Consider the following 26184-nt stretch of genomic DNA (forward strand, 5'->3'; position numbering starts at 1 on the left):
ACAATACAAACTAATAAATTATTTTGCATAAGAAAAACTTTTAAAAAATTGTAAGCAAGATTTCATTCAAGGTTTATTACAAAATAAATGATTAAATTTTATCGAAATTCTTTATTAATTTTTAATAAAATTTGTTGCTCCATAGTATCATCATTTAAATGCCCTCTTTGTGGTGTTAATACAGAGCCACCGATGCTAAACATTCTTTCTACAGATGCACTGCTTGGTAGAGCTGTATTATATTTAATAAAAAGTTTTTTAAATTTTGGATAGTCGTTTAACATTTCTATATTACAATTATTTGATTTTAAAAACCGTTGCAATTCTTCTTGTTCAGATTCATTTTGCACCGTTTTTTGCTCAAAAATGAAAAAATCATCGTGATCGTCAGATTTTCCAGCTTTTGAAGAATTTTCAGTTGATCGGATTCCCAATAAATCCTCCAAGTAATTTTCAGCACGTTTTTTTTTTCTCCGGTTAACCAGTTTAACTTAAATTTTGGATGTAAACATGCTACTATTATTAATTCTTTTGTTTCAAATATTGTAAGAAATCTAAAATCAAATATAGTAAATTAAGCGACATTGTTTGTTTTATTGAAATTAATACTTTTGAATCAATAGTTTAAAATAAAATAATATTTTTCAATTAAATCCTTATTTAAAATTAAATAACATATGTATTAATCAAATTAATAAGTTACCTTTTATTTAAACCTTGCTGAATAGCTTCAACTAATGAATGGCAATCTATAAGGTCAGATTTGTTGAGATTTTCTAATTTTCGTTGCAAGGTACTTAGAACTGGTAGTAAATGAGATTACAACATAATAAGAATGCTAATTGGTCGATTTGCTTACGGCTTTACGGTTAAGATAAAAATTTTATCACGCACAATAGCAAGAATAATATCTTAAATAAATCAAAAAATTTGAAAAAAGTAACGATAAAAGTAACTGTTAAATTCGTTACTCGTTACCGAAAAATGTAACGAAGTTACTTTTTCCGTTACAAATAAAATTTGTAACGCCATTACCGTTACAGTTACCGAAAAAAAGTAACTGTAACGGTAACGGCGTTACAAGTAATGCGTTACTTCCCAACCCTGATAATTTGTTCGATTATAGAGTAAATCATTGATACGCTGAATAATTAATTTAGTCAAGCAATATATGAAGAAGTGTGATTATTAATTTATCAAATTTATATCTATAATTATATATATGCACTAATAACTTGATTAGTGAACATAATTAGATGCCAATGATTACGAGAATTTAATAAAGATATGGAAGTAAAGATAAAGGCAAATTATTCGCTAAATAAAATAATTAAAGTAATATATATATATAAGTTTAATAAGTTAACGATTATTAAGTGAAAATAATAATTTATGCACATATACACGCGAAAATTTAAAATGTTACTAATTTTTAACATTTAATATATAAATAATTGAAAAAAGAATTATAATGGAAGTTGTTGGATATATTTTAATTGTGAAAAAAAATTCATTATCAATGTAAAGAATAAATAATAGTTTTCGATATTATTAGACGATACAGTCTTGAAACTGTGTCAGAAGTATTAATTCTAAGATCCCATATGGTCTAGTGGCTAGGATACCTGGCTTTCACCCAGGAGGCTCGGGTTCGATTCCCGGTATGGGAAGTTTCTTTTTTTGTAGAGAAAATTTTATTTTTTTTTAATGAATAAAAATTATTTATTAGTAGAAACAGTTATTTTTGAGCAAAAAATTATTAAATCTATTTTAAATTAAAAAACTATACGATTGCAAAGAGCAAAATATTTAAACGAATGAATATGATTAAAATTATATTTTGTCTTTTCTCTCTCACATTATTTTTTATAATCTAGATACTTTAAATGTGTGTGTGTATACAATTTTTTTCACAGTAATATCGATGTTCGAATACAACAAGCGGAATTGGAATACAGACTAGGTCGCGAGGAACTCGAGCTGCTGACTCTTCACGAAGAGAGCAGAGCTCTTCAAACTGCTTTGGAATTGGCCGAAACTCAAGAAAAGCAAAAGAACGATACAATATTCAGGTATATATTTTCTATATTTCTATTTTTATTTATTTTTTAATTAAGACTTCTCATAATGCTATGCAACTTTCTTTTGGCGTTACGTAAACTCAATAAGAAAAATCAAAACAATAAGAAACTTTTATCTGCTCTATTTATTCACAAAGACAAACGAGAATTGATTAACGTTATAAGAAGATAAGAATATTTTTCAGCATATCAATTTATATTATGATGCGATATATTTCAAATTATTTTTTTTAACAAAAATTTAATTAGAATTATTCATCTTTTCACCAGGAGAGTGTACTTTTGTCATTAAATTTTAATAATTAAAATATACGAATGTGATCAAAAAAATTAAAACTTTATATATATCATTTATTTCATAATATTATTTCTTTATTTGAAGTTAATTTAAATTTAATAAAATTAGAAAAGTTTACTATAGAAAACCAGATTATTTTCTACGTTCTTTTTAACAAGAGGCTTAAATTTACATCAATCACTTTGCTTGCAGCTGCATTTCCGGTTCGACGCAAGTTACGATCCATGCGGTAGAAGTCAGCGCGGATCCGAAAAGTCCTCGTTTTGGGGCCGGGCCAAGAGACGATGCGATCGGCCTCTACGTCGACTGGGCCGTAGAGGATTCCGGTCTTTGCAAGGGAGACAGGTTTGTATTGTTATGTCGCATGGAATTCGCGAGTCATCGAATAAACATCGTACAGCCGTATTTCCTCCGGTATACAAGACGATCTGATGTAAAACATGTGCGAATTTTTCGTTCCTCGTGCGCACATTCGACTGACGTAAGGATATTCTTTCCGCGATTATTCATTTATCTTATCCTATTTGCTGCATTGTAAACAACATATATAGTACATTTCCCAAGATCAAAATCGAATTTCAGAAGCATATGTTTTGACAGATGATATTTTATTTCTTTAATTTGTAATTATAGAGTTAGTTTCAAATATCTCATTTTTACCTTTAACTTGTCTGATGTGATTTACTAAACCTCTTAATACTCTTTTCAATGCAGATTCAAATAACGATGCTTAAAATACATTTGTGTAGCACTATAAAATTATTCTATAAAAATCATCTTTCTCAATAACATTATTTAGCTTTGTAAGAATTTTTAAGAATACTTTTTCAACAGAAATATTTCAAAGCATTTTTGTCTATAAATTATATAGTATTTAACCATAATTCTCTATACGGCAAATATAAACAAAATTTTATTAGACTAATTAATAATATAAACATAAAATAAAAGTTAAATTTTTAAAAACTTCAAAAGAAAACAGAATGTATTATATGAATTACAAAAATCATCTCTTTCTATCAGAATACATATGCTTCTGAAGTTTAATCTAAAGCTTACAAAATCAATCCACGTATCGACAGCATCGCCAATAAAACTTTCCAAACATAGAAAACTGTGAGCGAAACTATAAATCGAATGTCGACCGTTTTGTTTTATTGTTCTCCTCTTCAGGAAGATTTACGACAACGCGAATAGGATATTTTTCCGCGGTCTTGTGAAAGAATCGCCGTGCACGTAACTACGGGAGCGAAGTAACCATTCCATTCGCACTCTTTAATCACCGTCTAACAGGAAAAAAAAGAAACGTTTCTGTCGACATCCGTCGTAATGATTAACGTGTCGCTCTCAAAGTTTATGCTTCGGAACGACACATCGCTTCCCGATGAAGCTGTCACTGTTAAATTTCGTCATCGCAATATATCGCAATTCGGAATTCTCAATTTGCAAATTTACAATTAAACTAAAAACTATATTAGTATTTTCCATTATAGAAATTATTCATACATTACGAATTGATACAAAATTTTTAAAAGGCAGAATTATCTTTGGATATCGGAATTCGAGAAATTCTATTAATTCGAACATAGTTCTATTAGCTCCGAAACAATGCAAGAAGGGTGTCGGAGTAATCATAGTGTGTTTGTGCGACGGTGATAGCACTACGTAACGTGCGCGGCTATCGGGGAAGAACAATAAGGCAATCTTGACATTCGGTTCCCAACGAGTCGCTCTAGCGTGAAGCGTCACCGGAAGTTCGCCGTGTGCCCTCACTAATTGTATCCGCGACTTCACATGACCCCACCTTCCACTATTTTACTCAGTATATTCACTCAAGGAGATTCATTATACCGGGCATGACCAGGGCGTTCCAGACCTGCTTATACGTAGTTCTTTTAAAAATGCGCTTGGAAATTAATGGATTGTTGAACTTTTTGATTCAGAACGTTTGATTTGAGAGGCGGAGTTGATTTTCGGACAAATTAATTTGAAATTTTATTAAAGTCGACTCGAAATTTTTAAAATAAAATTTGATTTTGTTATTTATTTCCATACTTATTAAGATTCGCGGAAAATCTTTTATTTTTAATCGTTTACATATATAACTCAGAAGCTATAAACAATTTGATATTTTTTATAAGCGATAAATAAATTCCAATTAAAAAACGCTTGCAAAGTACAAAGTTTTCATTTAAAAAATACACTGTACTTCAAAATTTTTTAAATTAATGTTATATAAAATTGCTTGAAGCTTTTAATTTATAAAACTCGTGCTGCTTCTCACGATAATAAAACTAACGATAATAGATTATATGTATAGTTTGCTCGGTATAATTTTTTCCATTTCCCACACGTTATTATTTGCTATGCGTCATTAAGCCCAGTTCAGCGCATATAATTTCGCTTTATAATTTGATCATATAGAATGTAAAGTTGTAATCAAATATCACCCAGCATTATGATTGTCCGAGCTCTATTCCGAGAGAGAATAATACTGCAATTAATTAATTTCTCATATTATATAATATATTATATATATTTAATTATTTTTCATTAAGAGCCCTTTTTTAACTTCAGAAATAACTCTTCTAACCAAATAAAATATGACTGCTTTACAATAATACAATTAAACGATACGCATCTTTTGCAGAATCTTAGAAGTAAATGGAAAACTGGTGGTAGGAGCGGGTAGAAGCGATTTGGCGCGGCTTCTGGCCGTTGCACCTGACGCTGCGCAAATAGTAATCCTGCGAAAAGGCGAGTCCCTGGCGGCATTACGCACGTTACGCTCCGATAATCTCAGACTAACGCACAGGATCGGTTATCTCGAGGAACAGGTCAGAGATCTCTTGGCGCCGAGCAGAACCGAAGTCCCCGCTGAAGAACCATCGCCGAATCGTCAAGAGCATGTACAGGTAACTTGCTGGCGTATTCCAGATAGTTTCTGTGAAATTAATCAACGTCGAATAAACATCCTTATCAATAAGCGGAGGTTTATTAAATTTTAATTGCACCTTGACACCGACATCAAAATTCTATTTTTGTATATTTATTATATAAATTATATTATGTTTATAGAAAGATTTTAAAAAATATCTCACAGGAGAAGAAAAAAACTTGGTAAGTTAATATCATAGCTATAATGAATGGATATATGTAACAATGTTCAGAAAAGATTATATCATTATTATAATTTATAATTAATCAAAAAATACTAAAAAGGTGTAAAAAGATTAAAAAGATTCCTTTCATTTTCCATCTAAAATATATATATATATATATATATATATATATATATATATATATATATATATGTCAATTAAGTTATAAATACTTTGACAAGCTTGATAAATTTTCTCATAAAATGTTAAGAAAAAAGTCGCCCATTAAGTGAAATTAGTGGCTAATAAGTGTCAAACATAATGATTTCATAAATTAAAATTCTGGATTGCAGGTTTTTCAAAAAGGCCCTCAAGTAACGGCGTTGGTGGCGAATTTACCTGGTCTTAATGTGAGAAGTTGTACGGAACTACGGCAGAGTTTGCCGACTGTCAGAAGTAGACATAGTGATCATTCTAGACGTCTAACAGATTCTAGAAACCAGCGTGAGCTCGATTTTTCGTCCGACGGCGTTTCGAACGGTCATCATAAATCACGAAATAAGCAAAAACATCAAGGGTTACAGCTGGCCAGATCAACGGCCAGCCTCGACTGTAAACAGTCGTTGACGCAGTCGCAAGTACAACGTCGAAGATCGCCGCGCGCCGAATCTGCTATAGAACACTTGCATAAAAGTCGCAAAAGCATCTCGCAATTGCAGTGTTTAGAGTTTGACTCTGAGCCGACTTACTATCGCTTACAGGTATATTTCGCATCATATATAATGATGTATGTATGTAACACTTGAAATGTTTCATACAAAATTCGAGTTTTTTTTTTAATTTAAAAATTCTTCAAATCGTTATATACAAATAATTGAATCCTAATTCCTAAATGCTAGTAATTGAATCTTGATTCATCTCCTTTCCATTGATACATTCATTTGATAAACACAAGGATTGATAAAGAGATATTTAATGAATAAAATATTCAATATAAAATCTTATTTTCACTTTTTTTTTTTTTTTTTTTTTTTTTTTTTTTTTTTTTCCATTAAAAGCATATGCGAAAAACGAAATTACTTTTGCCCTAACCCAATAGATAACAGTACCTCATATTCAATTATTCAAATTTTATTCGTTACCTATATGGTGTATCTATATGTATAATGTCCTCATTTTAGGATTCTCAGTCTCGCGCGTCAGAGAATTCGGAAGCATCGGTAGCATATGCTAGCTCCCAGGAGACAAAGACTCGCCCGGCACCGCCGAAGAAGCCGTTGCGACTCTCCTTGCATCGTGCAGCGAGTCTCCAGTCTGTAGAAAGCGCGCCACCGACCGCATTGCAGCACGACATGGCCCGAAAACCAATAAAAAGAAACCATCGCGGCGATCCACCGGTGGAGAAGAGCATACCTCGACATCTCGAAGCGAATGGCGGGGATATGAATTCAAATTTGCAAGAATCTCTCGTTAGTCCGCCTCAACCGCCTCCGAGAACACCCTCGAGAGCGGAATCATGTCAAAGTGCGTTACGGTGGCCTTCTCCAAAGCCAAGACCGCATTTGACATCCGTACCAATGGAGAAGTGGTGCTAAATATTACGAATCTGCAGATAAAAAAGAAGGAGAAAAGAAGAATAAGCGGAAATGTTCTCTAAAACGATAATTCTGAGGACATATCAAATTTATATAATAAATAATACAGTTACTTTTCTATCACCTCAATATTACGATAATTTGCAAAGTTGATATCAATGATATAGATGAGAATGTACAAAGATATATTTAATGAATCCTTATGTGATATATGCCATTCTCCATAGCTTGAAAATGATTATATCACGAAATGGTAACGCAGATAGACTTCGATTTGTGCGCCTGCTTTATTAAATTTGATGACTAGCATATTCTATCGATGTTTATAATCAAGATTAGTTCTAAGTATATGGTAAAACGCGTTTGTACGTTATATTACATGATACATTATATCAAGGGCATGTTATGTTGCAAGGATAAAATCTAAGATTGATATCTATGAAGAAAAGTTATCTTTTTCTATAAAAAATTTGTTACGTTTATTTTTTTGTAACACAAAATACCTATATCGCCCAAGAAAATAAAAAAAAAACAAGACTGATAAATCCATAGATTGTGGATAAATCACATTATTACAACCAGAACTCGGCATTTTAAACATTTGTGAAATGTGCATCTGAGATCTCATTGACTTATATTTTGTATATACATATATTAAAATTTTCAAAAATTCTACTTCAGTCAATCTCTATTGGACAATATATAAATACAATTTATTATAATTAGTAAATAATATTATTTAATGATCTTAAACATATAGGATTATAGATTTTTTTAATTAATGGAAAGCGCTAAAATAAATGCTTGTGATCACTAAAATTAATTTACCATTGGATATATATCTCAATCTAACATGCATCACACATGTAGTAAACATCACAATCATTACATATCATACATATGTTTACAATTCTTGTCATCTTTATGGGTTCAATAATGTAATTTAATTATCCAAATTTCCCAAGAAAAGCATATATATTGTAGATAATATTTGCTAATATATTAGGTGCACAACTTTGCTTCCGCCGTTTTCCTATAGATGGCTTTAGCGATGGTAAGTAGTGGTCGAAATAAATAGATCATAGACGTCATGCAATAAACTTGGGCATCTGTCAACATAACCCTATAGAAACATTAGTCGATTTGTATCTGCATCATAAAGTTATTCTCGATTGAAAATGTCAGTTTACGAGCCAAATTCTCGTCATTTGCGGGAGGTTTTAATTTTCTGCTTCAATATGAAGAAATCTGCGGCTGAGGCTCATCGAATGCTCTCAAATACTTATGGTGAAGCCGCTATTAGCGAAAGAACGTGTCGTGAGTGGTTTCGACGCTTCAAGAACGGTGATTTTCACGTCGAAGACCGGCATAGCGGTGGAAGAGAGAAGGTTTTCGAAGATGCAGAATTGGAGGCATTACTTAATGAAGACCCGAGTCAAAGTCAAAGTCAAAAAGAATTGGCACGATCATTGGGAGTGACTCAACAAGCAATTTCAAAACGCCTCAAAGACATGGGAATGATTCAGAAGCAAATTTCGGGAAAAAAACGGCGGAAGAAAAGTTGTACACCTAATAATTCTGTATATAAAGATGGCAAATAAATTCAATATTGCAATTTTATAAAATTAACGCTATAGTAAGATTTATAATGTAATTCTATGATTATATATTGCTCTAAGTGTATAAATGTATAAAGTATTACAGCCTCTAATTTTGAAGTAGAAAAATAGAGAAATATTTGAGTATGATACCTCTAACAAATATCCTATTTGAAAATAATTATTCTGCAACTGCATATTAATAATGGAAAAAAGATTGATTAATGCTGTGTGAAAATGAAATCTTATACAAAATATGTTAAACGTTTTAACATTAAAATGCATGTTTATGATCTTTATTTTTAGCATCAATACTGTTACTGATTAAGAATGCATATATGGTGGTTTATAAGTTCTTTTTTTACATTTTTGTAAAATAGTAATAAATTACTGAGCAAAAATAAATTTCTGTTTCTTAAAATTGCTAGTCCTAGCTCTATATGATGAAATATTTCAGGAACTGTGTGCATCAATATGTTGTATAATGATGTATCATAATGTTGTATGCAATGTACAACATATTGAATATGGGCTATAATATACATTCTATTTTGTAAGTATCTAAATAAAACAATGTTTCTAGAAAAATTATTTTGACACAATATTTCCAGAATTGATAAAACTACAAAAAGTAGTATATAATGAAAAAAACGCATAATAAAAATATATAAATGTTTATTAAAAAACAATAGAATATAATCAATTATTTACACATACGCGGCAAAGTTTTGCCACGAGACCGTGTAATTGTAACAAACTATTGATACCTTCCACTATTCCCATATGCGTTATTCCAATTTCCTATGTATGAATTAATGTTAAAAATATTTTGTTAAAGTTATATGTAAGAATAAAATAACTGTAATCGTTTAAAGAAAAAGATAATGTCATATGCAATTTACCTTAACAAATTTCAACTTCAGTTTTTCATCCATAGCATGATTTTTACAAACTTTGAATACATTACTGATTATATCTTCCGCAGAATATCCCATTTTCCAGAAATGATCAATTACCTAGTAAATATAATTTATAAATGAAATATAGACACAAGATATATATCTTGATATATATATTAATTTCTTCAAATGTATATATTTTACCGTGCATGCTTTAGAAATATTTCCTTTTATACAATCATCCAGCATATCTTTGACAATTAAAGGATGAGGTTCGTCGCACACTTTAAATACATTCTCGCCATTGACATGATTAAATCCATTATATGTAGATTGTAAATTATTCAAAGCTTGTCTCATGTCCCCTTGGGCTGTAAACACTATTGCTTCCATGCCATCATCTGTGTAGGAAATCTACAAATGATAAAGCAAAAGTAAATAACTTTATAAATCAACTTTAAATCATTTATCATCGTCTGTAATATCTTAGTTACATTTTCTTTTTCGCAAACTTGGAGAACTTTTGCTAAGATTTGGGCATCTGTTAACTTTCCATATCTTAACATAGCACATCGTGATTGTATAGGTTCAATAATCTCCTCTGTGTTATTACATGCAAGAGCAAATCTGGTTGTATGACTATAAATTTCCATTGTACGACGCAATGCCTGTTGCGCACCATCAGTCATGCTATCCGCTTCGTCCAAAATAATGATTTTATGTTTTCCTTTAGGAAGATTTACCTACAATGTACAATTAGAACAATCATAAAAATATTTTTCTTTTTTAAATGTATCACAATATTCTATATATTACTTTTTTTTGTGCAAACATTTTGATTTTATTCCTCACTACATCTATTCCTCTCTCATTTGAAGCATTTAATTCAAGTACAGCTTCTTTAAATGCTGGTCCCAATAGAATACGTGCCAAACACAAAATTGTAGTAGTTTTGCCGACTCCAGGTGGACCAGCAATAATAATATTCGGAGTATTTCCATGTTGAGCAAAAACAGCTAATCTGGATACAGTGTCTTCATTGCCAACAATGTCGGAGAATACTTGTGGCCGATATTTTTCGATCCTAGATACCAATAAATAATAATGACATAATATTTTCATATAATCCGAAATATAAAATGGGATTTTTAATCAATTAGCATCGTTATAATATTATTATAAACATTGCTATTTCTTTTTGCAATTTTGCAAAAAGTAGTCAATATAATCTATGTAATTCTCGGTAAGTAACGCTATAAATATTGATAATGCGCATCAATAGCAAGATTATTATACATTACTCATACACATATTACCTTTAAACATAGACATATATAAACTAAATATTAATTCTATAAGATTGACAAACAAATTAATATCCGAGGATCTATTATATCCCACGTTTATTACTTTTCTAAATTTAAATATCTATGTATATATCTTTTGTATAGAGCCATATACAGTCTAATCAAAGATTAAAGATAACCTAAGTTTTCACAGTAATATACAATAATTATTAGAAATAAAACTTTTTTCGTGATAATAAGACATACCATGGTAAATTTTTAGATTTATTGTTTTTTTCTGTAATTTTCGCATCGCTGTTACTTGTAGATGGTAAAATCTCAGTCTCCATAGCTTCGTCAACAGCATCATCCCCTGCCATCTTTAAATTTACGCTGGCTACGCGCGCAAACGCAAACGTAGGAAAAATTTAAAATAGTGCAGCCAATGCATTATAGCTGCGGTCGGAAAGACGCTAGAAATGCTTCGAAGTGTTTGATTGACCAATCAGGGCAAAGAGAGTAGAGATTTCTTTATTCTAATTGGTTAATGCAATGCTTCGAAGTATCTGTAGCGTCTTCTTGACCACAGCCATAATCATGGGACAAGAAAAATAATTGAAAAGAAATTAAACCGAACATAGATACAGGTAACGAAGCTGATTGGCTACACCATATTGTAGATGCAATTTTCGATAAAATTATCAAAAACAGATTTATATAATTAATATAACTACATAATTATAGAATAGCTATTATAAGCTATTATAAATCACATAAACTATTAGAATTATTAATTATTATTAAAACATAGAATTATTATATTATGAAATTATATATAATAAATACTCGACATCAATATATTTAACATTTTATAAGCACAACCACAGTATTTATAAATACAAATACTTTCATATATATCTATATATACAATAGAGCCAACTATATATATATTTTAATTTTTTTTTTGCAGAAATAAATGAGATTATTATCTAGATAATCATATGATATAAAAGTAAACGTCGATGTGATGTAGCTGCCTTAAATATTATTTTACGCGATTGATTTATCAATATACAGTCTTTAAAATGTACAGTATCATAGCAGATTTTTTAATTAACACAAATAAATTTTAGCAAAACAGTCTTTTATATTGAAATAGCTGTAGCTCTGACAGCAGCGCTCAATAAAGGATTTGGATCTGGTTCTTCTGTCAAGATGTTAACTTTGACCCATTCACGCTGTTTATTACTTTGTCGCAGTGCATCAATAACTGCTTGCACATACAGACCATCTTCAAACGTAGAAGCAGAAAACACTGGCTCTTTAATCCAACCTCTTTTATCTTCCACAGATTGAAAGGCTTCTTTTAATGCCGCGATCATTTTTCGAAGACCTTTGATATAAGGCCTTGGAATAGAGTCAGCAATTGGCAAAGATATCCCATGTAAATCTTCTGTATCACGATACAAGATCTCCTCTTGTCTATTTCGACATCCATATAAATCTCCGCCACGCACAACCAAATGGTTTCCACCACCACATATCAACACTTCTTGAAAAAGCTGACCTTGTAAGTGATTACTCAGAGTAGCTGTTACTAAAGTACCACTGCTTAACTCCATTTGAAAACTACAGAAATCCGGCGATGTGATGTGCCTGATCCCATTAATATATTTGGTTGTTTGAGTAAATGTTCTGACAACAGCGTGCACTTTTAAAGCTCGTTGACCCATTAAATGAAAGATCAAATCAATAACATGACTGCCCACTAACGCCAAGATTCCTCCACCCATTGTATCATCACATAGCCAATCATATCCTTAAAAAATTGTACAAATATATTTGGTTAAAATAAATATTATTTCAATATATAATTTATGTGAAAATATTTTTCTCTTGTTTACCAAATACATAGAAAATATAAAGAAAATGTTCTGTAAACTGTAACTGAAATATTATTTAAATTATCTTAAATCTTTGAGCTGTATAGAAAAAAATATTTGCTGCCACTATCTTTCAGATAGTTATTTCCAAATTTAAGAGAAGGGAAAAAGAACTATTGATCATTTTTACAAATTATTTTATCTTAAGTTATTTCAGTTTTGAAATTTTTCATTTTCGATTCTTTTTTTCTTTGATAAATGCTGCATAATTTTAAAATATTTATAAAATCTACAAATATAAAAACGTAAAATTTTGTATTCTTTTCATACTTACCATTGTGTAATAAACTTCCCATATGTACTCTTACTTCTATAACTGTTACAGGTCCAACCAAATATCCATCTTCTAGTGCCTTCTTCATACACACAAAGGCAGGCAAAAACCTTAAACTGTGATTAACTATGCTGATCAGCGAGGGATAATACTGCGCAGCTCGTACCATCTTCAAAGCTTCACTTTGGCTCAAGCCTGCTGGTTTATCGCATACAACGTGCTTACCTATACCCAGAGCTTTAACAGCGATTTGTGAATGCAAGCTCGGCGAGCACATGATAAAGATCAAATCTACGTCCTTCCTTAAAAGAACATCGTCTATGCGACTGGTGTGAAATGGTATTTCCAAATCGCTTGCCACTTTTGAAACTTCTGCCAATGTACGACCCCATATAGCTTCAATCCTGAAGCCTTTTTCTCTCAAAAAAGGTATAATGATCCTAACGATACTTCCTGTGCCAAACACTCCAATGCCAGGTAATGTCATTTTGAATGTTGAAAGTACATATATTTAATGTTTCTCCTCTTTCTCTACAACTCTAATTTTTAATTTAACCTATAACACAATACAAGTAATTATACAGTTTCTTTCTCTCTCTCTCTCTGTCGATGAGTAATAGAGACGTCTTGCTAATAATTTATTTCTAATTTTGCTCGCATATATTCAGCCACTGTGTTCTTTTCATTTTTGAGACCAAAGTCTAACAATCGCTTAGTAAACTGTTATTTATGACATATATTACGGCAGCAGCTGATGGATTTGACCACTGACCACAGAGAATGGACAAACCTATTCGCGCGCATGATCCAATTCAAAAATAAACATACTTAAGGCTAATTAATACACACACAGATGTATTAACGGGCACTGATTGGTTTTTTTAAATACTTTTTATACTTCAGTCATTCCAGTCATTCCTCTTCTTTCAGAATGCAAATATACATGTGATATGTGTGTTATATATATATGTGTATACATACATCATATAATTCTCGTATATAACATTTCATGAATCATTCAAAATCATTGCGCTTATCGTTTTTCGCGATAATCTCGTGTACTCTCGTATATATATTTATCAATTCTAATAATATATGTCTTATGTCATTGTACATTATTCTTATCAATTTTAAAATATATAATAAAGATAAATATATATATATAAGTGATGAGCATGAATCATCGCGTTATTCACGTTTCTTTCATAAAAATCATAAATTTTATCGCACGATAGCAAGTTCTGCATTGTTTTCCCTCCGGATAGACTTGCATAACAGTATACGTATATATACAGGGTGTCCCATTTTAAAGGACCCACTCGAATATCTCAGAAACACTGCGTTAAATCGAAAAATGTTTCAAACAAAAGTTGTGTGGCTACAAGGGGGCCATAAGATAGTGACAATGATTTGACCTTGGAAAATTATTTGAAGGTCATGTGAAGGTCAACTTTAAAATCTTAAACGGAAACCCCCATTTTTTATTTAGTATTCTTGTAGCTTGCCTCGAGAGCTTTCCAAAACACTATAATAAAATATTTTTTTATTAAGTACTTTTTGAGTTATTTTATATTTTAATCTGACATATTTTGATATAAAAAATTAAATATCTCGTAAAATATTTAGTTTTTGATAATCTTACCGTAATACTTCTGTGTACAGAATAATGAGACAAATCAATTAGTATAAAAAAAAATTGTTTTTAAGAAAATTATTTACAATGTATTTTTTTAAACAATTATTTGTTTTTTTTGGCACTAATTAATTTGTCTTATTATTCTGTACACAGAAGTATTACGGTAAGATTATCAAAAACTAAATATTTTATGAGATATTTAATTTTTTATATCAAAATATGTCAGATTAGAATATAAAATAACTCAAAAAGTACTTAATGAAAAAATATTCTATTATAGTGTTTTGGAAAGCTCTCGATGTCAGCTACAAGAATACTAAATAAAAAAATGGGGATTTCCATCTAAGATTTTAAAGTTGACCTTCACATGATCTTCAAATGATTTTCCAAGGTCAAATCATTGTCACCATTTTATGGCCCCCTTGAAGCCACACAACTTTTGTTTGAAACATTTTTCGATTTAACGCAGTGTTTCTGAGATATTCGAGTGGGTCCTTTAAAATGGGACACCCTGTATATAAATAATCAATGGCACTCTTGATATAATTAAACAATTTTTCTACGCATTATACAAATTTGTCTGCACAGACAATTGATCATTGTTGCGTTATTCTATATTCTGATGAAAAATCGCGAATATATGGAGATGAAGAGTGGAATAATAAATAAAGCTTGACACTCGAGATTGTCAGTTTATGCGTCTAGGTATATTCTTATATCGATGACACTGTATCATTACATTGATTAACCGAAGCGTACCGAACGTGGCCGAACGTTGACGAGTGACTATCTCGATTATCCTCGATTTTAATCCGCTGTTCGCCTCGCGCGAGTGTAGTGTGTGCGTGTTTACCGCATCCGGAATCCGGGCTATTTTGGATATACCTTCAATTCCTTAAAATATGTAAATAAACGCAACGTTTAAGCGCTATAAATCGGCGCGAAGTGTTGACCTCCAACTCCTTCCCGCTCATTCGATTCGTCATCGCGATTTTCCCGCCGCGATAAAAAAATCGCGTATTGTTAACCGACGTGAGCGATATGTCGGAGATACGAAAGAGAGCGATCGGCGATGCTTCCGCAACGACGCGGGACGTTAGCGACGATCAGGTAATAAACGAATGCAATTTCCTTGTGAAATTCCACAGCATCGGGAATGTTCAATCATTTTATGATTGTTTATCGTTTTACGCGATTCCGAGGGTTATCGATCTGCGACGTTGGCGCGTTAGACGATTATTCGACGATGGGTATTTGACAGCTACCAATACTCGTGTAGAATATGTCCGTACATTATTTTTGATGCCGCTTTGTGTGCACAGCGCAATGTATATATGTATATGCCGCATATGTCGTGCATAAATAATATTATAAATAATAGTGTATGTGCACATATACGCGCGTGCAAACAAATAATGTATCTTTTTCTGTCACACGCATTTCATTGTCCCCACTTTTCCGCTCGATTTGCAAACGTGATGCTTACTCGACACTTTTTAATTAAAAGATATTAAACGTACATTCTTGTCCGTTAAGATGATTTGATATCGTATGTATATATATATATATAATTCCCTTATATATATACATATGATGCAGTTTATAATTTAATGCAGCCCTGAATTATGAAGTATAATTTTATCTCTTTTTTATGTTTTATTCTATATATATTTCTTTAAATTTAACATTAAAGGAATATAACGAATATTTTATGACATCTAAAAAATAACAATTTACTCATGTGATTTGTGTATGTATATCTTTAATTTTATATAATAATATATATATACATATTAATTTATGATAATATACTCTCTTATATATTTTATATTTATTAAATACTTAGTACTTTCGAATTTTTTATTAAAATATATATCGTATATTATAAAACAAAGTTAATGCTTGATTTGCTTTAATTTTTTTTTTTTTTTTTTTTTTTTTTTTCAAGTGATATTACTTATAATATTTTTGAAATATATGTTCCTTTAGAAAGAGGATATTGAATCCGAAGATGATGCAAAATTGGAGGTAGAAGAGTTAGCAAAAACTTTGCCTCAAGGAACTGATCATACTCCACATATTCTAAGTTCCGTTCTTTCTGGTCTTCCAGATCGGTAAAATACTATACTTATTTATTTCTCATTTACAATAAACTATTTCAATTCTTTATGAATAAATTATTTTAATAATATTGTTTTCTCTTGCAGTTGGCGAAATTGGATAATTAGAACTATTTTCACTTGGTTTATGATAGCTGGATTTTGTCTTATTATTTATGGGGGTCCGTTAGCATTGATGATTACAGTAAGTTTTCTTTCAAATTTTCTATTGTACAATTAGGTAAAATACAATATATATATATATATATATATATATATATATATATATATATATATATATGCACACACACAATATATATATCTTCTATTTAATATCATGTTAATTATTATAGACGTTGATTGTGCAAGTGAAATGCTTTGAAGAAATTATTAATATTGGATACGCTGTATATAGAATTCATGGTCTACCATGGTTCAGATCCTTATCATGGTATTTTTTGATAACTTCCAATTACTTTTTTTATGGAGAAAATTTAATGGACTATTTCGCAGTGGTGATTAATCGAACTGTAAGTATTACTTTTTCTTTAACTTTGAATCATGTAATTTATATGAAAAATACAGATACCTCTACAAAATTCTGCTACTATACTGCTTGCTTTGTGTGATATTTTAAAAATCATTTATAAAACATTACATACGTTGTGAATATTAATTTAAATCAATACCAAAACCTTCATAAAGCTTTATAGCAATAGTTTTATTATGGCTTCAACATTATGTGGGGCTTCCCTGTTAAAGTTATCTAACACAGAGAAATAATAAAATGAAAAAAGAATAATAATAATGTTATATCAAAAAATTAATACATTATATAAATGTAAATAATAATAATGATTTTTATTATCTTTAGGGATATCTGCGTGTACTTGTTACATACCATCGATTTGTTTCATTCTGTCTTTACATTGTTGGTTTTGTATGGTTTGTACTTTCACTCGTGAAAAAATATTATATGAAGCAATTCTCTCTATTTGCTTGGACACATGTTGCATTACTTATTGTTGTGACACAGAGCTATCTTATTATCCAAAATATATTTGAAGGATTGATATGGTATGTATTTACTCTATTTATCAGACTTATTACTACAATATATATATAAATCTTTTTTACATATATACATGTAGACATATTTTATTAATTATATCACAATTTCTTTTAGGTTCATTGTCCCTGTAAGTATGATTGTGATAAATGATGTAATGGCATATATGTTCGGTTTCTTTTTTGGACGAACACCATTAATAAAATTATCTCCAAAAAAAACTTGGGAGGGCTTCATTGGTGGTGGTATCTCAACTGTCATATTTGGATTAATGGTAAGGCCTATTGCACAATACAAAAGTACAAGCAATAGCAACAGGAAATAGAAATCATCCACCAATAGGAGCAGGGAATAGATATTATTCTCTGTTCCTATTGGTGGATAATTCTATTCCCTGTTCTATTTCCTGTTCCTATTGTCTACATTTTTGTATTGTGCAATAGGCCTAACATGTTTTTCATACAAATAACAAATGAAAACTAAATATAGTTATCATATGCTAATATGATATATTGTTATTTTTAGATGTCTTATGTCATGTGCCAGTATCGCTATTTTATTTGTCCTATTGAATATAGTGAAGCTTTAGGAAGAATGACTATGGATTGCGAACCATCAAGTTTATTCCAACCACAAGAGTATACATTGCCAAACAGTCTTCAAGTGATATCAAGAATGGTAAAATATTTTTATGTCTAAAGAATACTTTTATCATATGATATATGAGTACTCAAATGTCTTTCAATATATGCAGTTCAATGGAAAGTCCACTTTGACATTATATCCATTTATTCTGCATTCGTTATCAATGTCAGTATTCAGCTCTGTAATTGGGCCATTTGGAGGATTCTTTGCTAGTGGATTTAAACGAGCGTTCAAAATTAAGGTAATTTAATTTTATACTTTATCAAACCTATAAGTGTTTACATATGGTATTCTATTTACAATTGTTAGACAATTACTAATTTTGATAATGGTTTTATAGGATTTCGGTGATGTAATTCCCGGTCATGGTGGCATAATGGATAGATTCGATTGTCAGTATTTAATGGCAACATTCGTAAACGTCTATATTTCTTCATTTATTCATACTGCATCACCTCAGAAGTTATTGCAGCAGGTAATGTAACAACAAAATTATTAATTTATTTTACAGTATTAAGTTTCCTTGATATTAATATTTTTCTTTGTATTATATATCAATGTATAACAACATATATAAGCAAAATTAATTTTTTAAAGTATATGTACTTTCTGATCTAGGTTTATAGTTTGAAACCAGAGCAACAGCTGCAACTTTTCCAAACATTAAAAGATTCATTGGCGAATAGGGGTATGCTAACTAATTAATATTTTAAGTTAAAAATGTATTTAATGGCAAAACTGCTGCAGGGATTATTTTTATCTATTAAAAAATGTTAGAAAAGATTCTCCAACATCTTCTCTAATATTTAACAAAACGTTATATGCAATGACAATGCAAACACAGTATCAGATAATTTCAATAATTTGTTGAACTATAATAATTGAAGTTTATTTTGTAATTATAGATAAATAAGAATTATATATCATAATATGATAGATCTGTCTAATTGAAATCAATATGGCGCCGGAGATGAGAGATAATATATTTCTCTCTTATCTCATTTTTTATCAAAAATGAAGTTGATATATTTTGATATATTAAGAAAGAAGCATTTTTTCTATTATATTTGATCTTCCTTGGAATTTAATATTATTAAGAACCGTTTGTTTATAATAGAACATAAGATGCACGAATATTGAAATAAGTTAAAATTGCACGGTGTGTAAACTTCTGTGATTAACTCTGGCCTGATAGTAATCAGTTGGATAGGTTTATCATAATATTAATTTTATTTTTCGTGCATTCCACAGATAATCAAATTTTTGTCAAATGCAGTGGTTTATATTAAACTATGGCATTGTTGGAAATATGATTAATATTTGTATTTAAAAATTGAACCAAAGAAAGTTGCACATTACAAAAATTCTGTTATACAGAGCAGCATTTACATAAAATTTCTATCTAATTTTCTAAAACGTCTACTTATCGCTTTTGATTATTACAAGATGATTGATAATTAAGAATATTATTTTACGTACTCTGCTTAAATCAGATATCTTCACTTGTTATAAACAGATCTCAATATAATATATATTTGTAATTGTGCATTTAAAATTTAATATAATAGAAACGAATCTCGTTTATATATATGCATATATTTTTTTTTAGCTAGAACTGATATAAAAATGTTAACGATTCTTTGTTTTAATTAAATATATCCTTTTTAAAATTTTAATGTTTATTGCTATGTGTAAAAGGAAATCCGACACTAACATAATTTGTATGTTGTATGTAGATAGCATTGTTGATGTTATTGGGTAAACGGTTCTTTTTAGAAGTTTAGCATTATGCTTTCTTCTCTTGTCTTAGATATAACATTCATATTAATTTAGGGACAAAAAAATAAAAACTAATTGTTGTATCTTAAGTTATTTGAATTTGTCTCGCATAATCTATTTTACACATTACTATCGTTGAAACATTAATAATATGCAAATACCTAAAAATGAGACAGGTAATAGTATTGGATATTGCATTCAGGAGATCTCAAAAGTTTTCTGTCAAACATAAAAAGTATCTGCACAGTCCATAGTCCTTGTAAATGCAACATGTCTTGCCAATCCATAAGAATGAATTATCTGATATTTATGAATTGTTGTATGGACTGCATAAATCATTTAGCTATTGTTTTCGTGATTGTATAGTACTTATGTTGTATACATAATGCTAAACTTCACAATATTGAGTTATTATATGATATTTTATATATATATATATATATATAATAATCAGCATATATATATATAGAGAGAGAGAAAGATTATATATAAATGATTATTCAGACAAAATCAATCTATGTCTATTAATTGTCTTTTTTCCACCAGCTGGGAAATAAAAAGCTAATGGAAATAGATTTTTGTGTCTGCTGTATTTGTATTAGTTATGGTGAAGAAATTTCTGTGGTGTATTGTATAATTGATAAAAATATGGTCAGGCTACCATAATAACATATTTTGCGCCTTGTCGTGCAATACATGAAAAGATACAAAGAGACATTGATTGAAAAATAGTCTTAAGAATGAATGTTTTTGATGGATGTTAGTTGAAATTATTTTATTATGTTTCAAAAATTAATTTTAATATTATTCATAATTGTGCCAATCATGTTTAACAGGAAAAGAGATAAGTATTCTTACATAAATTATATATACTGAATTGAATGGCACAATTTAAAATAGCTTTCTGTGATTTAATTATTGTAAATTATATATGTTTCGTATTGCAAAACTACATTTGCGGATCTCTAAATATTATATAATTCTTTGCTAGAAATAGCGTGCATTGAACAAATTAATTCAACAAATTTGTAATTTATTTATAATGTAATTAAATAATTTTTTAATCTATTTGCGTTCATTTCTAACATCTTGTATTTCAATTTTCAATTTTAGTTTCATTATTACTATTGTACAATAATGACATTCTGTAGTGTCATTTCTTCCCTTTGCTCGCTATTCGAAGCATGTTCTATTAATTTAAGTGTAAAAATATGTTCTAAAAAGAATATGTAATATATGTAGCTTATTAAAAAATGAATTTATTTTTTTTTTATTTTTAGATGTTTATGACATTTCTATAGCAAGAATTTATATTAGACATTAGAAATGATTAGAGAAATAATGACAGATGAATGGATTATATGTATATGTATATGTATATATATATATATATATATATATATATATATATATATATATATATATATATATATTTGATAGAAAATATATAAAAGAAAAAATATATGTATACACTTATATATATATATATATATATATATATATATGTATATGTATGTATGTATAGATGGAAGTTATGTGAAAAAATGTGTTACAAAATACATAAAATTTTGGATTCAAAGAGAATAATTTAAATTTTAATATATGATAATATATTTATGTAGCAATAAAAAATAAATCCTTGAAAAATTAATACATGTGTATATGCTGTTACACGAATAATATTTTATTATATATTTTATTGATTTATCGTATTCCATGTTAAACATAAAATTATTTAATTTCTTTATCTATATTTATATTATATTATAATGTCGAAATTCCTCTATATAAAATTTATTAAAATCAAGTTCGCTCGGTCTTCTCTTTTATTTTTTATTTCCATGAACTTAGAATGAGAAAGCATGTGAAAGATAGAAGATATATATGTCGTCATGCATATTCGAAACCTCTCGTGATCATATGGCAAATATAAAATGAGAGAGTAACGCAAAATGCAAAAAAAGAAGAATTTTAATTTGAAGGAAAACAGCTATTTAATAATAAAGAAGCTTGAATAGAAGATTTATATTTTTTGTCCGTGATTGTATTTATACATATACATACGAGCTCTTTTGCACACTCTAAGTAGAAAAGCTAATTAGAATCTGACAGACCCCAAATGGAAAACCTACTTGAGTGCATTTGGAAACCCTTCCCGTAGGATAAAATAGCGTTAAATTAACCAATCAGGACAAAAAGAGCAAAGATTGTTTGTACTGGTCAATTTAAAACTACTCTACCCTATGAGAATAATTTTGGAACGCCTTTGAGATCTATAGTATATCCGTCCTTTTATGCTCCTTTTCTGCTTTTCTTCCAAAGCGCGCTAGCCGGAGCCCGGACCGGAGCCCGAAACGCCGAACTGGCGTCATTTACTGGGATACGTTAAAAAAAATATCTTTATAGTTGACAATAGATTATATAAATAATAATATAAAGCCAAACTAAGATAGATTAAGATGGTCAGAGTTAAGTTATGCTTCGGAATTTGATATAGATACTAAATACATTTATGTTTTGCTTTTGACTGATTAACAGTTACATAGGTTATGTTAGTGATCTCCGAATTTTGTTCAAATATTTGTGTGTTATATTCTGGTAAATATTTACAATGGTGTCAACACGAGGACCGAAATTTAAATTTTGTGATGGAGAAAAAGTATTATGCTACGAACCAGATCCTACAAAAGCAAAAGTATTATATGATTCAAAGGTAATATATATTGTTAAATACACATATTTGCATTTAATTTACAAACAATAATGATGTTATAAATTTGCAGGTACTTGACGTTATTGTAAATAAAGATCAAAGAGGAAGAAAAGCTGTTGAATATCTTATACATTTTCAAGTGAGTTACAAAAAATATAATAACTGCTATTTAGTTATAGGAATCATATTAGAATTGATAAATATCATATTTAAAAAAATTATAAATATAAATATAATTATAAATATAATTTATTATTATTATTATGTAAGGGTTGGAATTCATCTTGGGACCGTTGTGTGACAGAAGAATATGTGCTTAAAGATACAGAAGAAAATCGCCAACTTCAACGAGATTTAGCACAAAAAGCACAGCTTCAACTGTATGTATTTTTAAAGTTGATCTAATATTATGTGGAAAATAAAATTAATTATTATATTATCTATTTCAATAAAACAGTGGTGCTTATTTATATCGCCGTGAACGCAAGAAAAGAAGTCATAAAATGTCAGAACGCTTAACTGAAACAGAACATCAAGAATCTCGTCGTAGAGCAAGAAGCGGTGGCAGCCGTGCTACATCAGCTACGACTGGATCTTCAGAAGATGGTAGTTCAGGGCAGCATGCTGATTATGATACAGAAGTAAATATTTCATTTTTAAATTACATCATGAAGAATCAAGATTATAATAAAGATATTTACGAATGCCTCTAATGCTTTAAAAAAGCTGTTCTTATTAGACAAGTTAGACGATATACTCTAATTGTTTTGACACTATATGCCTTAATGATCGTTAATAATAATTATTTGAATTATACAATGTAATTAATCTAAATATCTACACTTTCTAAGTGAGTAATAAAGCAAAGTTTAAAGATAAGAATTGCATATAAAATTACAATTTAGGAAGTAAACACAGAAGAAGACACAGAGAGCAGTTCTGATTATATTGGTGAAACAAGTGACGATGAAGACAGTGGTGGAGGTAGCCAATCTGGAGCTAGTATTAAGCCAGGAATTGATATTGATATAGGTAGTACATTAAAACGGATTTTAGAACAGGATCATGACCTAATAACAAATAAAAACAAGGTATTTTTTATTGAGTAATTTTTCAATCATAATATAAATTATAATACATCACTTATACATACATATATGTACAGACATTATTTATTTAGATTTTATTTAATCTTTATTTCTAATCGAAGATTTAGAACAAAATCTTTATTTTTTAATAAAATTTCGGTTTATACGTAAGTAACTAGTCTTTTTACAAAAGACAAAGCATAAACATCATTAATATTTATTTTAGCTTGTAGTTCTTCCTGCACAACCTACTGTGATAAATATTTTGGAATCCTGGGTGCAACATTTTACTACAACTCAATTGACAAATATCCCAGAAAAACCTCAGCGGAATAAAACAAATAATACAATAGAAAAAACAGTGAATGAAGTAAATATATGCAGAGAAACTGCGGATGGTTTACGCATATATTTTGATGTCACATTACCTCATCTCCTCCTATATAGACAAGAAAAGGAGCAATATTATTCCTTAAAATCTGCTTTATTATGTAATGAGCAAGCAAATATTGTTACGAAAGAAGAACCAATTGAGTAAATATATATTGTATTTTTTCTGCTAACAAAATAATGTTCAAATTAAAATTTGGATTAATATTTAATTTAAATTTTAAATTAAGAATTCAATAAGTAAAATTTATTTTTTGAATTAATAAAAAGATATCTTCATCATTGGAAGGAATCTAGAAATGTCAAGAGAAGAATTTGAAGATGCAGAATATGCTCATTTACCACCTTTCCAAGAACATGATTCAGAGATGGACAATACATCTAAGCCATCAAACAATTCTAAGCGTAGATTGCGATCGTGTCGTGTAAGTTCAGTCGATGAAAGCCGGCAGTTAAGATCGTATGACGAAGGAAAGCAAGATGCCGGTAATTTATCGAGGTAATAAAATGTTATTTTAATTTTCTAAATTACATTATTTACTTTTGCACAATTCTTTTTTTTTATGAATATCTTTTATTAAAACTAAGTTATTCTCGCATATAATGTAATGGAAAAGTTCTTGTTTCTTTCTGCTTTTTTAAATATTAGATATAATGTTTTTATGATTATTTTTGTTTTAGTAGCATAGCAAGTACAAGTTCCCGTTGTTCTAGCCCACGAGGTGTAACACTAAGAATGCCGCCTGTTGTTACATCTGCTCAAGTAAATGCTTTACTTCAACAAGCAAATAAATGGAGATTAATGCCCCAAACTTCAAAACAAGGCGAAAATTCAACAGATCCATCTACTTATTACGGTGTCATTCATTTAACTAGATTATTTGGTAAGTTATCTTTCACTTTACGAAAACATATATATGTATATGTTTATGTAAAGCATAGGTTACACGTGCAACATTATAAAAATTTGCATATTTAAATAAAAATAATTCCACGTCATTTTTAAATTTCAGTTAAGTTACCTGAGTTATTACAATCCACAGATATGCCAAGTAAAAAATTGAAAGTACTCCTAAAATATTTGGATATGTTTCTAAGGTATGTAGTAAAATATAATCAGATATAATTTTTTTTATATAAATGATGATCAATAAATCTTACATACCACATCCAAAAATAATAATATAACATACATTTAGCTATCTGGAGATGCATAGGGAATGGTTTGGAGAACAATTTTATATGCAAGCGGAAAATCGAACAGTACCACAAATAAGTAATACTTAACGATATACAACATTTATAACAATATATATTACTTTCCTTAATCTAAGATATGATTATACCTAATATTATGTAAAAGTTTTTATGGAACATAGAAATAAAAACACAAAATTCTTTTTTTATAATAATTAATATTTTTTTATATATAAACCTTTATTGGTCTATTAGCACAAAATGTATCAATATGTGAGACATCAAGATTTAAATAAATAAATAGAGATATAAGAATTAAATATAAAATTTAAAAACAGCAATTGAAAAAATGTATGAAAATCAATATAGATGTAAGGATCTCTATTAAAAAAACACATCTTTTATATTATTGACAGAATTGAAGAATTATATATATGTACATATAATTTACAGTATAAAAAAATAGAATTGGACAATATTGAAATTGTGATTT

The 26184-nt window shown here is 29.2% G+C and overlaps 5 protein-coding genes and 1 non-coding gene across 12 annotated transcripts in view; 4 read left to right on the forward strand and 2 right to left on the reverse strand.

Annotated features, from left to right (window-relative positions):
* Positions 1-7509, forward strand: part of Sprt (PDZ domain-containing protein sprite) — a 76393-nt gene extending 68884 nt beyond the window's left edge. For 4 of the 5 annotated variants that reach the window (XM_070299679.1, XM_070299683.1, XM_070299680.1 and 1 more), the window contains exons 7-12: positions 1917-2072; positions 2572-2724; positions 5030-5294; positions 5458-5499; positions 5834-6241; positions 6662-7509. In XM_070299679.1, the coding sequence (XP_070155780.1) occupies positions 1917-2072; positions 2572-2724; positions 5030-5294; positions 5458-5499; positions 5834-6241; positions 6662-7075 (1438 nt within the window). In that variant the 3' untranslated portion in view covers positions 7076-7509. The remainder of the gene's footprint in view (positions 1-1916; positions 2073-2571; positions 2725-5029; positions 5295-5457; positions 5500-5833; positions 6242-6661) is intronic. The other variant, XM_070299684.1, reaches the window with a different exon arrangement.
* Positions 1599-1670, forward strand: Trnae-uuc (transfer RNA glutamic acid (anticodon UUC)). Its single transcript has one exon. It is a non-coding gene; the product is annotated as a tRNA-Glu (tRNA).
* Positions 7510-9334: 1825 nt separating the features above from the next.
* Positions 9335-11247, reverse strand: Rfc4 (replication factor C subunit RfC4). Its single transcript, XM_070299686.1, has 6 exons — positions 11126-11247; positions 10389-10656; positions 10067-10315; positions 9777-9986; positions 9576-9689; positions 9335-9474 (listed from the first exon to the last, which is right to left on the reverse strand). Exons 1-6 carry the CDS (start codon positions 11236-11238, stop codon positions 9373-9375), a joined length of 1056 nt encoding a protein of 351 aa, XP_070155787.1. The 5' UTR covers positions 11239-11247; the 3' UTR covers positions 9335-9372.
* A 504-nt stretch (positions 11248-11751) lies between these two features.
* LOC138935479 (glucose-fructose oxidoreductase domain-containing protein 1) lies at positions 11752-14002 on the reverse strand. Its single transcript, XM_070300082.1, has 2 exons — positions 13076-14002; positions 11752-12677 (listed from the first exon to the last, which is right to left on the reverse strand). The coding sequence occupies exons 1-2, from the start codon at positions 13560-13562 to the stop codon at positions 12004-12006; spliced, it is 1161 nt and encodes a 386-aa protein (XP_070156183.1). The 5' UTR covers positions 13563-14002; the 3' UTR covers positions 11752-12003.
* A 1466-nt stretch (positions 14003-15468) lies between these two features.
* Positions 15469-21684, forward strand: Cds (CDP-diacylglycerol synthase). The gene is made up of 10 exons (XM_070299685.1): positions 15469-15821; positions 16701-16825; positions 16919-17015; positions 17164-17340; positions 17685-17887; positions 17997-18153; positions 18405-18557; positions 18634-18765; positions 18865-18999; positions 19143-21684. Exons 1-10 carry the CDS (start codon positions 15753-15755, stop codon positions 19227-19229), a joined length of 1335 nt encoding a protein of 444 aa, XP_070155786.1. The 5' UTR covers positions 15469-15752; the 3' UTR covers positions 19230-21684.
* Positions 21685-22461: 777 nt separating this feature from the next.
* On the forward strand, positions 22462-25869 carry Msl-3 (male-specific lethal 3). 3 transcript variants are annotated; one of them, XM_070300073.1, is made up of 10 exons: positions 22462-23016; positions 23087-23155; positions 23287-23396; positions 23474-23657; positions 23922-24107; positions 24331-24638; positions 24784-24993; positions 25176-25378; positions 25508-25592; positions 25694-25869. In XM_070300073.1, exons 1-10 carry the CDS (start codon positions 22915-22917, stop codon positions 25779-25781), a joined length of 1545 nt encoding a protein of 514 aa, XP_070156174.1. In that variant the 5' UTR covers positions 22462-22914; the 3' UTR covers positions 25782-25869. The 3 variants fall into 3 exon arrangements, with proteins under 3 accessions (XP_070156174.1, XP_070156175.1, XP_070156176.1); XM_070300074.1 differs by having other exon boundaries at positions 25179-25378; XM_070300075.1 differs by having other exon boundaries at positions 25209-25378.
* Positions 25870-26184: the final 315 nt, after the last annotated feature.

Source organism: Polyergus mexicanus, unplaced genomic scaffold (assembly GCF_030449975.1).
Source record: "Polyergus mexicanus isolate NDT 795.1 unplaced genomic scaffold, iyPolMexi1.0 SCAF_8, whole genome shotgun sequence".
NCBI lineage: Eukaryota > Metazoa > Arthropoda > Insecta > Hymenoptera > Formicidae > Polyergus > Polyergus mexicanus.

What these genes read in the sequence shown, in the direction of transcription:
- LOC138935479 (XM_070300082.1), bottom strand. Translation starts at nt 13,562, where the DNA reads ATGACATTACCTGGCATTGGAGTGTTTGGCACAGGAAGTATCGTTAGG. An exon ending in GGGAAGTTTATTACACAATG is followed by an intron (nt 12,678 to 13,075) that starts GTAAGTATGAAA and finishes CAATTTTTTAAG; the next exon opens with GATATGATTGGCTATGTGAT.
- Msl-3 (XM_070300073.1), top strand. Translation starts at nt 22,915, where the DNA reads ATGGTGTCAACACGAGGACCGAAATTTAAATTTTGTGATGGAGAAAAA. An exon ending in AATATCTTATACATTTTCAA is followed by an intron (nt 23,156 to 23,286) that starts GTGAGTTACAAA and finishes TTATTATGTAAG; the next exon opens with GGTTGGAATTCATCTTGGGA. An exon ending in CAAAAAGCACAGCTTCAACT is followed by an intron (nt 23,397 to 23,473) that starts GTATGTATTTTT and finishes TCAATAAAACAG; the next exon opens with TGGTGCTTATTTATATCGCC.
- Cds (XM_070299685.1), top strand. Translation starts at nt 15,753, where the DNA reads ATGTCGGAGATACGAAAGAGAGCGATCGGCGATGCTTCCGCAACGACG. An exon ending in CGTTAGCATTGATGATTACA is followed by an intron (nt 17,016 to 17,163) that starts GTAAGTTTTCTT and finishes TAATTATTATAG; the next exon opens with ACGTTGATTGTGCAAGTGAA. An exon ending in AACGAGCGTTCAAAATTAAG is followed by an intron (nt 18,766 to 18,864) that starts GTAATTTAATTT and finishes ATGGTTTTATAG; the next exon opens with GATTTCGGTGATGTAATTCC.
- Rfc4 (XM_070299686.1), bottom strand. Translation starts at nt 11,238, where the DNA reads ATGGCAGGGGATGATGCTGTTGACGAAGCTATGGAGACTGAGATTTTA. An exon ending in AAATCTAAAAATTTACCATG is followed by an intron (nt 10,657 to 11,125) that starts GTATGTCTTATT and finishes ATTGGTATCTAG; the next exon opens with GATCGAAAAATATCGGCCAC. An exon ending in ATATTTCTAAAGCATGCACG is followed by an intron (nt 9,690 to 9,776) that starts GTAAAATATATA and finishes TATATTTACTAG; the next exon opens with GTAATTGATCATTTCTGGAA.